The sequence below is a fragment of the Oncorhynchus nerka genome, linkage group LG27, assembly GCF_034236695.1.
Source record: "Oncorhynchus nerka isolate Pitt River linkage group LG27, Oner_Uvic_2.0, whole genome shotgun sequence".
NCBI classification, from domain to species: domain Eukaryota; kingdom Metazoa; phylum Chordata; class Actinopteri; order Salmoniformes; family Salmonidae; genus Oncorhynchus; species Oncorhynchus nerka.
In genome coordinates, this window is record NC_088422.1 from 30,455,718 (window position 1) to 30,473,192 (window position 17,475).

Below are 17,475 nucleotides of genomic sequence, written 5' to 3' on the forward strand. Positions count from 1 at the left end.
ATGATATTTTATTTATGACAATGGGCAGAGATGCCACACCCTCCCCCTCTCCACCCAATGAAGCCATCTGCAGCTGCTTAGTGGATCAGGCCTGTTATTCTACTTAGCCATTTGTCTTCACATCATGTGTTGCTGATAGCACTTAACAGAACAACCAAATGTTGCTGTCAATAACCATTAGCCATCCATTTACTTTGCTGTTCCCCTTGACAGATTGATTTAGCTCTCACTATTTGGATTGTGATTTCTCTGTGTATTCTGTGCAATTGCTATTAGGTTTTAAGCATTAAACATTATTTGGGTTTTGCCAAAATGTCATATTCCCATGGAAACAGCAGGGTAACTGCAGATGGCATGAGTAGTCAGCCCTTGGAATTATTGCTACAGTTTCTGGTACATATTTACATAGCACTTACAACTGCTATGCATGTTTGTGGCATGCACAATACAAAAGGATTTGCAGTTAAAATCACAACAGAGGAAAACTGAGTAGAACTAATCTTAAACAATTATTCGGTGTCGAGAGGAGGTTTAGCTACAATTAATGTATTTTTGTTTTGCTTGGGAAATGAGTATGGACATTTTTTGCAGAATATACTGTTGTGCTGCATGATTTATGTGGCTGAATACAATTAAAAGAGAGAGAGTGCTTTAGACCTGCATGGATTAAAATAATACATCTAAATCTACAGAAATGTTCAGCTCTCTCACAAGCCCCATGTAAGAGGTTCTAGATGAGAGAGGTGAGGGAGCCATGGTGCTGTATCCCCTGTCAATGCCAGACAACTCCACTGGGGACAGAGTGACTGGACTAAGGGAGGGGAAGAGAAGTTTGTTGTTACAAATCTATTGCATATAAAAATGTCAACATGCAGTTACACAAATCAGCTAACGTACCTACACTGTAATTACACTGTACACCTTCCCTTATTGTAAAGTGTGACCAATAGTTCTCTTTGTTTGACTTGTTCATTGTCTGTTTTGCTTTACTAAGCTGCCTCATCTAAGCGATTAAAATACTGGACCACTGACGGTTTATGTACTTAAGTTCTTTTGAATAATTTGACACAGTTTTGTTGGATCTGAGCATTTTTGGTTGAGTGATTTGTGTATTCTTAAAAATGCACAGGAACATCCCAATGTGCATCACAAATACAGTGAGCCAGCAGAAGGTCATGTTGGATTCAGGCAGATGTATTGGACTAGCAATGAATCAAAGCCCATTTCTAAATTCAGAGTAGGCCTTACTTTGCATAGTGTAAACAACTAGGCTAGATCTGCAGATCTGTAGTAATATTCAGGTGTACACTTTTGCCATGTAAAACATTTCTACAAATATAATCACAAACAGAAGTGGAATCCTTTAATTTATTTATATAAAAAAGATCCTTTGACATTGTCACGCCCTGACCTTAGAGAGCCTTTTTATTTCTCTATTTGGTTAGGTCGGTGTGTGATTTGAGTGGGCATTCTAGTTTTTCTATTTCTTTGTTGGCCCGGTATGGTTCCCAATCAGAGGCAGCTGTCTATCGTTGTCTCTGATTGGGGATCATACTTAGGCAGCCCTTTTCCCACCTTAGATTGTGGGATCTTGTTTTTGCATAGTTGCTATCTAGCCCTGCAGAACTTCACGTTCGGTTTTGTATTTTGTTGTTTTGTCGGAGTTCAGTATTAGAAATCATGAACACTTTCCACGCTGCGCTTTGGTCTCATTTATCTAAAGATGGACATAACAGACATACCAGAGACCATTCAAATGAAAAGGAATTCCACAAGCTGTGAATAAGGAAGACAATATTGCCATCATGTGACAGCAAGTGGATTTACAACTATTATGAAACGGATACCTCTTATTCCGATTTTATGATTGTGCTTGAGTCATGGTATTATGAGGTCATATTCATAATCACAATAAGCTTATGAGAGACAGATTCCGGCTCAATAGGGCATTGTGTATAATTGTTTACGGAACATTCTACCAACTCAGGGGTAAGCTTATTGTAAGCATTATGTAAGCATGATATGTACTGGCATCTCAGGTTGAGTCGAAAAGGTGTAGGTCGATGAATCAGTTAAGCAGACAGGGATGTGTGTCCATTCCTCACTTAAGTCAGGCTCTGATTAGAAAAACTGCCTGTACCCTCCACTTCTCACCCAGTGCTCTAGTTTAGATTGGATTGCATCACACGCCAGGCCTGCTTTTATTAAAAACTCCTTGAGAGAAAGCATGACTGTGAACAGACTCTTTTTCTGTCATCCCGAACAACAAGACAACCTTTATGGTTATCAGAGACAGGGGTAAACAGATTGAACGGTGAGTACTGTACCCTATCTATGGTGCTTTGGTGGTACAATGTTAACAGAAACAGGTGTACAAGTATAGTTACTGCCAGGATTGTAGGGCTTAAAGAACAATCACTTTCATTGTCTTGTGGTCTCAAGTGAAAGACAGAGCTGGAAGAGAGTAAACAGCCTTATAGGAGCCCAGAGAGATGGGGTTGGGAGGATTATCTCTACTGGCTAGTCTATCATTCCTCTCTTCATTTCCGTATGGTGGGGTCTTCGCCGCTCTGCCTCAGACTGGCTTACATGTGGTAAACCAACACTAACTTGACATTCATATTTTACTTATTGAATTTTACATGTTTATTTTGACATATGGGTCAAATAGAGATAAATAGTACTTAACTATTGGTGTTTTCATATTTAGTCTACCAAATGGATTTATGTGGATTTTGGTAATGTGTAACTACAGTATATACTGAGCATTCCAAACATTAGGAACACGGGAAACTGCTGAGCCTGAAAAACACACCAGCATTGCAGTTCTTGACACAAAACGGTGTGCTTGGGACATACCACCATACCCCGTTCAAAGGCTCTTAAATCTTTTCTCTTGCCCATTCACCATCCGAATGGCACATATACACATACCATGTTTCAATTATCGCAAGGTTCAAAAATCATCCTTTAATTTGTCTCATCCCTTTCATCTACACTAATTGAAGTGGATTTAACAAGTGACATCAATAATGGATCATAGCTTTCACCTGGATTCAACTGGTCAGCCTATGTCATGGAAAGAGCAGGAGTTCTTAATGTTTTGTACACTCATTGTATATTAAGAATTCTATTTTCCCTTCTCTTTTCTTATCACAGGCCTAATCGCAAGATATTGCTGCTGGGATGTAAAGTCTGCCTGAGCTATAAACACTGTCTGTTCCTTACTCGTCAACAAGGTAGCGGACTACAGCATCTGCATCAGAAGACGATCATAATCAACTCTTGTCCTCCAACCATCTGTTCCAAGATAAGACCATGAGTTCACCAGTGATCCCTAATATGATCCCTTCTCCCAAGGATGTTTCAGCACCTCTCCTGTGGACCAAGGAGGCTAAAATACATATGAGTAGTGAGGATCCAGCTGTGGGTTCAAGCCCATATCATGTTTTCAGGTCCCAGTGACAGAAGTGCACTCAGGGTTCAGGTGGATCCCTGGGCCCCATGCCCAGGCTGGGCTATGCCAAACGCAGGCTCAGGTATCACCTGCTATCAGAGGCTTTCACCTGCCTGTCCAACAGGGGAAAGTGATTGCTTTGGCCCTCCAGCGATGGGCTGAGGTAGCTCCACTCTCCTTTTTTATTGAACATTTATTTAACTAGGAAAGCCATTGAAGAACAAATTCTTATTTACAATGACGGCCTACCCCACTCGGGAGCCTCTTTTCAGGAGGATCCTACTTCTCCTGGGGCAGAGATGTATTTCCTCCTGGGCTTTGGCACAGGTTTTACAGACACGCTCTGAATTTTACTGTATGATGCATAGCCGTTGGTGTTCCCCAAGTTTATTGTATTCCATAGTGCTTACATATTGAATCTACTTTTTCTATTTTCTTCCTTCCTGTGAGAGATGTGCTCAGAACATAGCGATAGACAGATTACTCATCTTTGTATCTGTGCCATTATAGCGTCTGTGACACATGGGCAGCGCCATTGCGTCTATCTCTAGTTTAAAGTACTCAATTTTTCTTCTTCATTGGCTGATTGCTCCCAACTCATAGGAATCCCCACCCAGTCGACTACTTCAAAATGGTGGAAGCACGCAATGTCCATGTTAAAACGTTATATCCATGAGTCTTCTATCTATCTCTATGGCTCAGACCAGCCTCCCTTTGGTCTGTGTGTTTTTGTGTTTCTGACCCTCCGTCTTCAGGACATCACCTAGGCTGTCCTTTGTTGTTCAATGGAACAGGAGGAGAAGTTGCACATACAGCCCAGCCAGGACAGATCCACCTGGATGATGATGAAGTCTACAGTGTTTTTCCATCCAACCATGGGGTCAATCGGCTGTTGGTACAGTAGGCTATACACATTCAACGTGGCACACATTTGTTTCTCAGTGTGATGTGAAATTCAGAATGTTTAGCTTTTTGTTTTAAATGCAGGTTTTGCTGCATGAGACAGGACATGTACTGAGACTGCCCCACTTCTCTTCCCCTGACTCTGTGATGCACTCTCTGTACCCCAATGACAGCCTTATGGAGATGGGTTGGGAGGACCGAAAGGCCATACAAGGTCATAGGTAATGTGTACTGGGAGTATACTGGGAGAATACAAAACACACTATGTAACACCCATTTGTCTCTTCTTTCAGGCCAGTGTGAGGGTTCCTTTGACACTGTCTTTGATTGGGTGAGGAGGGTGCCCAGTGACAACCGCAGAGGCAGACTTCGCTGAGACAACCCCAGGAGTAGTGCAGCAGGGTTGGAAGGGGCTTCCTCAGGATGGAGTAGATGCCCACCTCATGACCATGACAGGGTCTACTTCTTTAAAGTGGCAATCAGCAATTGAAACAATAACAATGCTCCCTCCCCACCCGTTTTGGTAAAAAGCTGAGGGATAGGGCTGGAGACATTTCTCAAGGGCATTTAGTTCTGTTGCTCCAGTGATTTGCAGGACTTTGATGGGCAGCTGATCACTCAGGGTTTCCCTGGCATCACAGAAACCCTGGACACAGCAACATTTCACCAGCACTATCGACTGGTCCATTTCCTAAAGGTCATCAGGTCGGTAAATTTGTCAACATGTATTGAAATACATTAATGTTAGCAAATGGCTTCGTCAACTAAGGTGAATGAGGTATTTTGGGGGAATATTCTTTAAGTTGTAGTATTTACATTGTCTAGGTGTGGGGGTTCAATGTGTCCAATCATCAAGTACAGGAGAGGTACCCCACATGTTTAGAGCATTTTCCATGCTTTTGACCCAAATGATCATCCACAAGGTTGGTGTTACTTACTTAAACTTCAAAATCCAACAAAATATATGTGATATGTACAAAAAATAGATGTTTTTCTTATAGGTAACTTGAATGCTGTCTATTTCTCATATACCCAAAATGCCATGTTTTCATTATTGGAAGGCCTCAAGGGGGGGGGGAGGTGGACAACCCCCTCCTAATACTTTGTTGCTCCGCAAGAGGGAAGCAGATCAGTTGCGAGGACTTGCACAGTCCTCTCAAGCCCATTTTGTGAATGACAATGAATGTCCATAAGATCCCAGCAACATACATTTCACTTGTGTCTTTTGTACAATATGACCTACAGACCTTTTGTATGACATACAGTAGAATGGGCTTTGGTTTCCTTATTTTTTTTTTTTTTTACTGTATAGACACAATACAACACTTGACATTAACATTGTTTTCCCAACAGAGAATCAGGTGGTGTTTTGACTTATGTTTGCTGAGGTACATTTCCCTCATGGCAACCCTGGTTGCTTTAAAATGAGTTTCAAAAACAACAAGTTGAGCCCAACTTCTTAACTTCCCTTTTTGTTGTCTTTTCTATATAGAGAATCTGTGCTGGTATCAGTTTGATACACATGCAGTCTCCTCATTTGCTCATTGCAACGCCCTCTCCTTTGTTGGAGGAAAAAAGGGAGGGATGGAGGGAGGAGCTGCAGAGGATGGGGTGAGCTGAGGACAGGGAAAATAGAGAAGGGGAAAAGAGGGAGGTGGCAGCTGCAGAGTTTGGGGCGTTGGCTTTCTAATAAGGTGAAATATGACTATAATATAGTGCTTTGTTGAAGGTGTTTTTCCTTAATTCTACTGCCAAGTTATATTTTCCGAGCCCTGCTGCATCTGTAGTCCAATTGTTACCCTACATTGATGTGCTGTATATAGTGTGAGTTATGCCATGTATGGGAAACTTCAGCCACTGCAGTAATTAAGCCATTCTCTCTGCATCCCTGTCAAGTAAAACTTATATCCTTGGAAGAACAAGTGTTCTCCTTGTTGGGGATATACATCCACAAAATTCAAATTGATACGAATAGCAACAAGTCACACATAGCCCACAGTATGTACGCAATGTTCCTGCATGTGTATGAACGGCTGTCCATTTCCGCCACCAGTGTAGTGCAAAAAGAGTGTATTGAATAAAACAGACCATCCGCTGTCCAGGTTTAATGTGAAACTTTCCTCATGTGTTTCTCTAATGGGAATTGCTTTCTGCTGGCATCCTCCATCGGAAGGCATTTGGCCAGATCCTTTGGTGCAGCAGCAAGCTAACTAAATCGTAAAGATTCTAATTTATGGCCAGTGATGTGAAGGAGAGTGAGCCAGCACGAAAAACACTAATGTCAGCTCACTGATCACACAAAGGGGATAATGGGACAGAAAGGACCTTCTGACTTATGAGACACACACACACAGGGTTCCTGTTCTCTACTGAAGACGGTTCAATGTATTTAGAAAAACAGAAGAACACCCAGAGGATTAATATTAATAACATCTTAAATGTGAGTTGATGTATGTGAAAGTTCTCTCAATCACTGATTTCTGGTCGATTTGAAAAAATTAATGAAAAAATGTGTTTGCTTCTCAGCTATTCTTTATCATTTTAAAATCTACCAAGGTGGGGAAACTATCAGCAATTTCGAAAAGTTTGTTCAGTGTTTGTCAAAGGGCCACCTAAGAGGGTGTTTCTCATGAGACATACAGGTAGTACGTATATTATTGAGGAATGACATAATCTATCAACCAACCTAAAAAGGAAACAGTTATTCTAATACTCTCCTTGTAATCTAAAAGAACATCCTGAATCACCAATGCTATTATCTATACACTCCGGCAGGTAGCGTAGTGGTTAGTGTTGGGCCACTAACTGAAAGGTTGCTGGATTGTAAATCACCGAGCTGACAAGGTAAAAATCTGTTGTTCTGCCCCTGAGCAAGGCAGTTAACCTACTATTCCCTGGGTGCCAAAGGCATAGACGATTAAGGCAGCCCCCTGCACCTCTCTGATCCAGAGAGAGAAATTCAGAATACACATTTCAGTTGAAGGCATTCATTGTTCAACTGACTAGGCATATCCATTTCCAAACTCTTATTGCTGACTCATCCGGATAGTCAGGAAAATGAGTAGCTACTTCATGAGTGAATTCAATAGTGCAATAATACCAGAAATGGATGTATTCAGATGGACATGTTTTAAGACTTTATTTGTGTTCAGTACAGTACATCATTGATCCCACTAAGAATATGTCTAAGGCATTGAAAATCAAGTATATTGAACACAGTGGTGTTCTTATATGCATATTGTGGTGACAGAAATGCACATAGGTTTTTCAAACAAATATTTCTTAGGCTAATACAATACAGTATTTGCTCACAAAACTCCACACATTCTTTCTCATTTCTCTCACCCATAGAGCACTCATATTGCATTTATTTATTGCATATACAGGTATTTGCTTTTTATTATTTATCGCCTTGCTGGCACACACATGCATACACTGTCATGTTTTGCTTCACTCAGTGTACAGCCATACTACCTCTTTGCACACAAACATAAAGGCCTCTGCTGTATACAATGGTTTCCTGATTGATTGTACTGAACTAATGGATCGTTTTGTAGAGCACCTCAATATGGGACAATCAATGTGTCATTCATCAGAATCTTGATTTAAATATTTTTGTCCTTTGGCTTCTCTTTTTCCTCTGCCACTTCTACTTCCTTTTAGCTTTCATCCTCTTCTCCCTTATCATGCCCTTCTTCTGTTTAATTGGCTCCATCCTCCTCTCCATCTCTACCTTCTTGGTTTTCATCTCCTCCATCGTCTCCATTTTCTTTAGCCTCCTCTTCTGCCTCTTCCTTCATATCTCCATTTTCATCTGTAGGTAGAGACAGTGTGATTAGTTGCTATCCGCTGCAGATACAGAACCTGACATCTCAAAACCTTCATTCCTTTTTTTTGAAAGCACATTAATTTAAACTCTGGACAATACTGACCTTCTGCTTTTTTCTCTTCCTCAACATCCTCTTCCTTTGCTTCCTCGTCTCCCTTCTCTCCTTCCTCCTCCTCTTCCTCCTGAGGACTTGACTCAGCAGGCTGTGCTTGACTAGCAGCTATAATCTCATCTGCAGAGGAGAATGATGAGCTGTACATGCGTAGGTAGGGGGCACCAGAGGTCAGGCTGGACTGCATGGAAAACATGGGGCGGTTGCGGGATGGGGCAACACACAGGCTTTGGGAATAGACACTGGACATTGCTCCTGGTCCTACTGCACTGAAGCGATTCTCCTCCCCTTCAAGCAGCTTCCTGGAAAGATAATAGATACATAGGGTAGATATGTAGATAACATGTAGATAATGAGAGACGGCACAAAACATGCTGATCTAATTTTATAAGCCACAGACCTGTAAGCTGCGATCTCGATGTCCAGAGCCATCTTAACATTCAAGAGGTCTTGATAATCCTTCAGGTACTGAGCCATTTCATTCTTGGTTGTCCTCAACTCGTCCTCCAGCTGGCCAATTGATTCCTGTTTTTGGAGAGATGCTTTATTATGTTAACAGTGTAACATGATTAATAAAGTGTTTATTGTGGAATAACTATGAAATAAAAACATTTTAAGTAATAGGGAGGCACTCTAAAACAATACTATACAAACTTAGCACTATTTTCTATTGTAGACATATTTTCAATACACATTATTATCAAATTATTTGTACATGTAATCTACAGTCCAAAACTTACCTTGTTGACTTAACGGATGCATTACACCGCATTTCTGTAGAATATTGTGTACATTTGTCTGAAGGATTAGGCTCAGCAGGGTCTAATGCAGATATTCAGACATGTGACATTTTTTTATGAGAAATTGTATGATTTTCATTCATGCTGCTCTGGCACTGACCTGTAGGGCTGCGATCTCAGCACTCTGTTCCTCCTCTACCTCCTGTAACTGATTCTCCAGGGACTGGTTCCTATCACGGCAGGCTTCAATCTCCTGGTTCCGTGTTTGAATCAGGCGGCGGTACTCCCCGGCATCTTCTTTGGCATTGCGAATGTTGTCTGTGTTGCGGGCGGTGCCTTCTGTCATCACACTCACCTTGCTGCGGAACCATTCCTCGGCTGACTGGAGGTTGCGATGTGCCAGTTTCTCATACTGGACACGGATGTCTCGGAGGGCTGAAGACAGGTCTGGCTTGGCCACCTCCATCTCCACGGACACCTGGGCATTGTACTGCACCTGGGCCTGCAGCTCAGCTATCTCCCCCTCGTGGAGACGTTTCAGGAAGGCCAGCTCATCCAGCAGCGTCTCCGTCCTCTTCTCCAGCTCAGCACGGCCCAAAGCAGCCTCATCCGCCCCTTTCCTGGCATCCATCAGTTGCCCCTCTACCCCTTCCCTGCTCACTACCTCCTCTTCATAACGTCCCTGCAGACTCTGCAGCACCTCCTCCATCTGGTCCCTGTGGTTCTGGGCAGCCTGTTTCTCATCGCGGGCTTCCTCCACAGCAGCACGGAGCTGGCGGATCTCGTGCTCATACAGGGACCTGAGGTGGGAGGGCTCGCCATGCCTCTGCCTGAGGATCAGCAGTTCAGCATCCAGCACCTTGTTCTGCTGCTCCAGCTCGTGGACGCGCTCAATGAAACTGGCAAAGCGGTCATTCAGCTCCTGTAGCTGGGCTTTCTCCTGCGTCCGCACGGCCTTGAACTCAGTGCTCACCTGCACCGCCTGGCTGATGTCGAGTTCAGCAGCGGCAGCAGATCTGGGGGTAGACAGCAGCATGGAGGAGCTACGGCTGTATGTTGGGTAATGCAGTCGGGATGACCCATGGTATGAGAGGGGGGCAGAGTGGCTGGAATACACCGACCTGGATGCCATCCCTCCTGCACTGTCTCCATACCCTCCACTGCGCAGCATCACCCTCCTCTTGTGGGAAGAGGAGGGAAAGTAAGGGTCGTAAGCAATGGAACTCATGACTTGCGAAACAGGCAGCTCTAACTGTAATAGAGTTGCTGGGTCGACACAGTGGAATCTGCATCACTGTATCTTTTATAGAGCTGGTAATGACTGTGACGCAAACGTTTTTTTAGAGCACTGACAGCAGGGATCAATGATAGCGTCAGCCAGCCAAGTCTGAGCTGTTAAGGAAGGGAATGAGAGAGATGTAAGGGGCGGGGATAAGCAGTGGAGAGACGGAGGGCAATGAGGACAGTCTGAGAAAACAAAATATACATTTAGCTGAGAAGCATGTCTATCTCTCTGAAACATGATGAATAGCAAATATTACCATTAGCCCCTAAAAACAAACAAAATCTCAGCAGTGCATCAGGTGACTGCAGAGGCTTTAAACTACAGCGCTGGCAATTGAGGGAGCAAGACTTTTGCCAACAATGACACAGCACTGCACCATTTTGCCACTACCCTACAACTGTGTCCAGATCACTGCAGTGACTCATTTTGAACCTCATTTTTGTATGTTTAGCTTTTGCTCAACATTTGTATCAGTATTAAAAACCATTTTTATGTAGCCCTTAGTTCAGGCTTTATGGTGACAGTACTACTGGACTGACAGTTGCAGGTTTCTGGGTTTGAAATCCATTTGGGCTATCCCCTGAATTTTCAACGACATTTTTCCTTTATCTGGCTTTTCAGACAAGGCTCTAGTCTAGATATGCAACCTCGCACAGACTCCAAAACAATCTATACACAATGGTCACAGCTTCGGGAAGCCTTTTGAAGACAATTTAAAATTGTGAATGTAATTATATTTTGTGAAAATCAATTAATCATCTAAAGATGTTTCCCTCTATCTAGCCACTCAGACTCTAAATATGCCATACCAGCTCTCAAACCTCTAACTCATGTCTATTTAAAGTTCATGTCTTGAGAAAGCTTTATGAAGATAATTAAAAGTTGTGAATGTAATGATATTTTCATGAAAATTCTGATTAGGCACCAGGTATACCATACAAGTGCTCACAGATCTAACTGATGTATATTTAAAGTTCCACTAAGAGGAAGCCTTATCAAGAAAATTAAGTGTTGTGAATTATATTTTTGTAAAAACGTCTAAATTCTCTAAAAACATGTACTCATATTATTCTGTAGATATACCATGCCATTTCTCACATCAGGTTCACAGGTAATCAAGCATGGAGGGTTTTTACAGCTAATACAAATCACTACTGTAATTCATCAAAGATGCTTTACTCTGGTTTGAGATAAATGTTATGGGTAAACCATGGACAAAGATGTCCATTGCCCCCAACCTAACCTGACTCTTATGTATCTTTGCCATTGGGTAAACCAGAAGGGGCGAAGCGAGAGGGTTTACTCTGCCCCAAATCTTTCCACGAAAATAAGACCACGAAGTGGTCAATGAAAGCGTCGATTTTGGTCAACAAAAAATGTAATTGCTAATTTGTTACCAGGCTTATTTGATCGAATAGAAGTTTCGTAATCTTCGGGTTGTTATGAATGCACTGATATAAGTGGACGCACGTGGCATTCCGGCAACTTTGGTCACACACGTATCTGCCCTCTCATTGGCTAGAACGGTCCCATCTGATCTCGCCTCCTCCCGCCTGGTTTCCATTTTTGTTATTTGCATTGTTAGAGCGGTCACTCGACTATTTTGCCAATAGAATATATTATATTTGGGTAAACTGGTTTTGCACGGCATCGTATTTTTATTATTATTTTTGTTGTCAAATATAACAGACAGACATTATGGAGTTTAATAATTGAAAATAACATAAAAGCATACGCGAAGTGGCGATGACACTTATTTTATAATATTGGGCTGTAGACAAGATTTTCTTATTATTTAGTCATTTCAGAGATTCAATTATAGACTAAGTCTAGCAAGAATACTTAAAAGAAGGGTTGCCGGGGGGTCTGAATGAAAGGCCGAAATGAAGTGAACAGAGTCGTGCACCAATTGCGGACAATCAACTGAATATCACATCTTATGATTGGCGCTTCGAACCCACCCGGTATTAAGCTGTCCAATAACCCACGATTTTACTAGTCATCGGATCATTCCACCATGCAGAGTGAACGAGCTCTAGTGCATTTACAACAACAAAGGAGTGTCAAAGTTTTCAAGACCCTCACAGCTAGTTGGCTTTATAATATTGTATCATATTGATGCAGACTCCCAATATATGTTCGATTGTCAAAGTACCGAACAAGTCTGGTCAATGCAGGGAATGATGAGATTGGGAAGGATTGGTAAGTGGCTAGTAACAAAAAATGTGCAAGTGATGCACACCGAGACTATTAGCTAGCTAGCTAGTTGTACCGCGCTAGCTAGCTACTGAGACTGATTCGGGTCAGGATGGAATAAGGATAGCAAGTAAGCTAACTATATATTTTTTGGAATCAAATCAAAAACCTCACCTCGGTTAGTTTTCTATCGGTAGATTGTGATGTCAAGTATTATTTTTTTTACAAGAGTATCACTAACGTTAGCTAGCTATGATTCGATATGGGTTATCATCGGTGTTTTGCAGCTTGCCTCCTATCTTTGCCCTAGACGATCGATAGCTAGCTAACGTTACATACATAGCATAATTTCTGACACTGACATTCACTTGCTAGCTAGCTATACACTTCATGTTATTAACTTCTATTTTCAACATTGATCTTTAGCTTAGCATTGCTGCAGTTGTTTTGAAAAACGATTTCAACTAAAGAGTAACGTTACAGTACATACAGTTAGCTAACTTACATCTCCTGCAGCAATGTTTATCCAATATCATTTGTGTTTGTAATCTTGTCTATAGGTCTGGACAGTTGGAATTGATGACCATTGTAAGCGCATGACTCAAAGATGGTTTGTTTCTTTATTTTACATCCTAACAATCCTATACAAATAGCCAAAACTTCCAAAGTAGTAGCGATAAAGTAGTTGCCCAATACATTCTCCTGAACAGGTAGTCAAATCGCTAGTCATACTGTACCAGTACCACATGTTCAGTTTTTCACAGGACCATCAATTCTCACATTTGTATTGCACATTGATGTCTTTGGCCAATAATGTAATATTTTATTTTATTCAGATCCGGATTGCAGCACTAAATGCAGCCTCAGCCGCAGCGGATGAGTCTGAAGACCCTCTGAAAACTAAAAAGAGTCGAACTAAGGAGGCACAGGTGTGGTAATCTTGCTGAGCCGCATTCCACCAACCACATTTGGGTAAACTTTGCTTTCAAAGTAGATATTTGCTTGTTCTGAATTATTTCCCTATTTTTCCTCTACAGGAAGCAGAGGCATTTGCTTTGTATCATAAAGCATTAGATCTTCAAAAGCATGACAAGTTTGAGGAGTCTGCAAAGGCTTATCATGAACTCCTCAAAACCCCATTGCTCAAAGAGGTATCATTCCCTTCAGAGACTCGATATGTGTTTCACTGCATGTCTTATTGAAATGATCCTGCACAATAACCCTTTATATGATTTAACATGTTGTCATGCCTCTCACAGGCAATGCCCTCGGACGACCAAAAGGTGGGTCTTAAGCATCCAGGGCTGATGCTGAAATACTCTACCTTCAAAAACCTGGCTAGTTTGGCTGCGCTGCGGGATGATTTGGAGACAGCCATGGAATTTTACTTGGAGGTAAACTCATCCAAAGAGAGCATAAGTTATGTAACCTATCAGTAAACCATATAACTAATAAGGGGTAAGGAACATCTTAGCGGGAGACTAAATGTTGTTTAGTGTACACAATACATTTGTTCAAGTCCATGTGACCTGAATATACAGTATATGTTTTCTCGCAGGCTGTGATGCTGGATTCCACAGATGTGAACATGTGGTACAAGATTGGTCAGGTGGCGGTGCGACTGTTGCGCATTCCTTTGGCGCGGCATGCCTTTGAGGAGGGTCTGCAATGTAACCCAGACCACTGGCCCTGTCTGGATAACCTCATAACTGTTCTTTACACACTCAGTGACTACAGCTGTGAGTCATTCCTCTGTATGTCTGTCCTCTGTCACTGTGCAAAGGACTAACTAATCAGTATTGTTTTTATCATATTTCTTACTGTTTAGAACTGTTGATTTGAAAACAATGTTTAAGGGTGGTCCAGGTGTGCAAAAATGATGAAGGGGATAATTATCTATCATACTGTTTTCCAGGCTGTTTGTATTTCATCTGCAAAGCCCTGGAAAAGGATCATTGTTACACCAAAGGGCTGGTGTTGAAGGAGAAGATCTTTGAAGAACAGCCTTGTCTGAAGAGAGACTCCATGCAAATGTTCTTGAAGTGGTACAGCCCTTCCACCTACCTGTTTACTTATCCTAAATGTGTGCTGTCATACAGCAGTCCATGTGGTCATGATCTTGTCCTCATGCTCCATATGCAGTGACATGTCCATTCACTATGTGGAGGTGGATGAGGAGGAGACCCAGGCCATTGTGGAGGAGGCGATGGATCTGCGACGGCGCAGGCAGGCTCTCTCTGCCCGGGAACCCAAACCAGACCTGGTCCTAGTCCAACCCATCCGCTGTTTCTCGTGAGTCTTCACACTTAATCTTATCTGTTGACAGGTGGATGCACCTCCACTTCTCCTCGTTTAGTTTCACAGGATACAGAGTTGCTGTGAATACTTAAACATGTATTTATTTTTTGCAATTTACTCCCTTGCTTTTCACTTTGATTAATGATAGGATTGTTTTAATTGACAAAGCATTTAGCATTGTTATGATTCTCAGGTGGAAGAATGTTGGAGAGAGCCTCCTTGCCATGTACAGACATCAGACAACCTGCGAGCCGCCACGCCCAAGCCTGGGCCGCAGAATTGACCTGTCCCAGTACCGCGACCCCAACTGCCTCCAGGCCTTGCCTCCTGAGCCCTGCCCTCCTGTCAGTGATATTCAGACCATCCCCAGCAGCAGCCCCAGCTCCTCCCTGCCTCCACTTCCTGTCCCTGAGCCATCAGCACTGTCCCAGCCCAGCCCTCTGGTTCAGATCACACAGAGCCAGACAGTAGAGGTCATTACAACTACAGCCCCCTCTGTTGGTCAGTTGTTTCTTTTCATCTAATTTAGCATGTCAATTCCATTGATTTGCAAGCATTTAGACAACAAAACAAATTGTGTCAGAATGGCTTATTGTATGCTCTGATAATTAATGTATTGTTTAAATATCAATTTGTGCCTTCACAGCTATGGACACATCCTTCACTGTGAAGGAGAAGGAGAAGAAGGCCCCTAAGAGGAGACGCACAATGGAGGACAGCGGAGACACTGCCAAGCGCCGCTCAGCTCGGGTCAGAAACACAAAGTGCAAGAAGGAGGAGAAGATCGACTTCCAGGAGCTGCTTTTCAAATACCTACCATCCAGGTATTGTCATGAACCCCAAGGGAACAATAACAACGCAATGCAAATATATTGTTTTGGATGGTGATGAGGCTCTCCTGTTCCACTCAGACTAAAGAAGTTTGACCTTGAGGATGATGACGAGAGCCTGAGTAACCTGGAAGCTCAGTGTGAAGTTAAGCAGGACTCCCAGCTGCTCCATGGCAACAGCGGCATGCTTTTAGACTCTATTGAATACATGGAATCAGGTACATGTCTTATACAATCCTCTACGTGACTCAAATGCATTAATGTCAAACATCTTATAGGATTTACATGACATTGTCTTTCTTCATCCCCAGAACAAGAGGATGTCCACAACTTCCTGCTCAATAATATGAGCAATGGTGGGATATTAGAGTTGATGATGTGCTATCTGAAAGCGGTGGGTCAGAGGTTCATGGAGGAGTGGCCTCGGGGGCTGACTGCAGTGGTGCTGGAGGTGTATCACAGCTGGAGGAAGCACAGTAGCGGACTGCCCAACCCTCTGCTCCGCGACTGCAGTAATCAACACATACGGGTATGGGACAGCCCAGGGATCTATTGTGACTCTCTCCTGATTTGTTACTTCATCAACAGTGTTTTAAATTGAAGTACCAATGTTTTGTCATCCCACCTATTGCACCTGTCAATCTGTCTGTAAATTAGTTGTAATTGGTGTTTCATGTGCAGGAAATGTTTCTGATGAGCCTATCATGTATGGAGCTTCAGTTGGAGCAATGGTCTCACAGCAAAGGCAAAAATGGTATGTGTCAAACAGATCGCTTTACTTTGGTATTCCTTTATGATGTAACCATATTGGTTGGCTTCTTTTTGAATAACCGTACTGGTATGTTCCTTACTTTTTCTTTTTGTAAAGGGTCGCCGAGAAAGTGCAGTGGGGGCCAGAGCAGTGTTGTGTGTGAAGCAGAGTTCCCAGGGCAGCACTTTGAAGGGGACCTGTTACAGCTGGCCTTGGGATCATCACAGGGGTACTTGTTTGAGGACAACTGGGTGGCCGTGGTGGTACGTGTTTACTGGCTCAAGGCACGCTTCTTGGCCCTGCAGGTAACCTTAACATTCATCCTGTAACCTCATTTACCTATGTTTTCTTTTGCATATTTCCCTTAGCGCTTACATTTTTTTTTATTTTTATTTAAAAAAAGATTTTTGCATCATACCGAGTTGACCCCTCCCAATAAATCTCACATATTGATTTTTCTTAGTCATTGAATTGAATCTGATCAACATTTTCTGTTGATGTGATTCATAACATAAGTCTTGTTTTGTGTGCTTGTCTTCTCACAGGGAGACATGGACCAGGCCCTGGAGAGCTATGATGTGTGTACAGACATGCTGCAGAGTCACGCACGGACCACAGAGGAGGACAAGTACACCATCTACCTGCCCAACCTGCGTGTGGATGCAGCCATCTCAGTGGAGGAGGTCAGTGACCAGTAAAACTAGCACACAAATACCCTATTTGAATAACATGCACTTGGCCCTCACATGTGATCTATTATTTTGTCCAACCATCTCGTTAGAGCATGTAGGTCCCCTGTGACTTTGAGTTTCTTTCTCCAAACGTCATTGACAGATTGATAAGAAGCTGAAGTCTCTGGAGCGTTGTCAGTCCCTGGAGGAGATCCAGCGTCTGTTTGAGTCTGGGGACTATGAGTCTGTGGTGCGGCTGCTGCAGCCCACCCTCAGCTATGGCTCTGGGCGGGTCAAGCCTCTGGAGTTTGTCAGCTCTGTTCCTGAGAGGCCTGCCCAGCTGCTTCTGCTGCAGGTTAGCTTCTGGATTCATACAGCAATAGTTGTACTGTGTTCCGTGTCT

General features: G+C 42.7%; 2 protein-coding genes and 1 non-coding gene across 6 annotated transcripts in view; 1 reads left to right on the forward strand and 2 right to left on the reverse strand.

Annotated features, from left to right (window-relative positions):
* Positions 1–693: 693 nt before the first annotated feature.
* Positions 694–826, reverse strand: LOC115112593 (small nucleolar RNA SNORA49). Its single transcript, XR_003860967.1, has one exon. It is a non-coding gene; the product is annotated as a small nucleolar RNA SNORA49 (small nucleolar RNA).
* A 6,648-nt stretch (positions 827–7,474) lies between these two features.
* On the reverse strand, positions 7,475–11,811 carry LOC115111567 (neurofilament light polypeptide-like). Of its 4 annotated transcripts, none has more exons than XM_029637734.2 (5): positions 11,724–11,811; positions 9,202–10,221; positions 8,702–8,826; positions 8,293–8,603; positions 7,475–8,174 (listed from the first exon to the last, which is right to left on the reverse strand). In XM_029637734.2, exons 2-5 carry the CDS (start codon positions 10,210–10,212, stop codon positions 8,062–8,064), a joined length of 1,560 nt encoding a protein of 519 aa, XP_029493594.1. In that variant the 5' UTR covers positions 10,213–10,221; positions 11,724–11,811; the 3' UTR covers positions 7,475–8,061. The 4 variants fall into 4 exon arrangements, with proteins under 4 accessions (XP_029493594.1, XP_064867617.1, XP_064867616.1 ...); XM_065011545.1 differs by having other exon boundaries at positions 9,202–10,433; XM_065011544.1 differs by having other exon boundaries at positions 9,202–10,508.
* A 123-nt stretch (positions 11,812–11,934) lies between these two features.
* The window catches only part of LOC115111566 (calcineurin-binding protein cabin-1), a 59,877-nt gene continuing 54,336 nt past the window's right edge, over positions 11,935–17,475 (forward strand). The window contains 16 exon segments of the mRNA XM_029637726.2: positions 11,935–12,652; positions 13,083–13,132; positions 13,359–13,451; positions 13,560–13,673; positions 13,782–13,916; positions 14,081–14,261; positions 14,438–14,567; positions 14,665–14,814; positions 15,014–15,321; positions 15,467–15,644; positions 15,732–15,868; positions 15,962–16,179; positions 16,332–16,404; positions 16,519–16,706; positions 16,947–17,084; positions 17,236–17,427. Coding sequence (XP_029493586.2) covers positions 13,130–13,132; positions 13,359–13,451; positions 13,560–13,673; positions 13,782–13,916; positions 14,081–14,261; positions 14,438–14,567; positions 14,665–14,814; positions 15,014–15,321; positions 15,467–15,644; positions 15,732–15,868; positions 15,962–16,179; positions 16,332–16,404; positions 16,519–16,706; positions 16,947–17,084; positions 17,236–17,427 — 2,238 coding nt within the window. The 5' untranslated portion in view covers positions 11,935–12,652; positions 13,083–13,129.

What these genes read in the sequence shown, in the direction of transcription:
- LOC115111567 (XM_065011545.1), bottom strand. Translation starts at nt 10,269, where the DNA reads ATGAGTTCCATTGCTTACGACCCTTACTTTCCCTCCTCTTCCCACAAG. An exon ending in CTGAGATCGCAGCCCTACAG is followed by an intron (nt 8,827 to 9,201) that starts GTCAGTGCCAGA and finishes CTCCAAAAACAG; the next exon opens with GAATCAATTGGCCAGCTGGA. An exon ending in GGAAGAGAAAAAAGCAGAAG is followed by an intron (nt 8,175 to 8,292) that starts GTCAGTATTGTC and finishes CTCTACCTACAG; the next exon opens with ATGAAAATGGAGATATGAAG.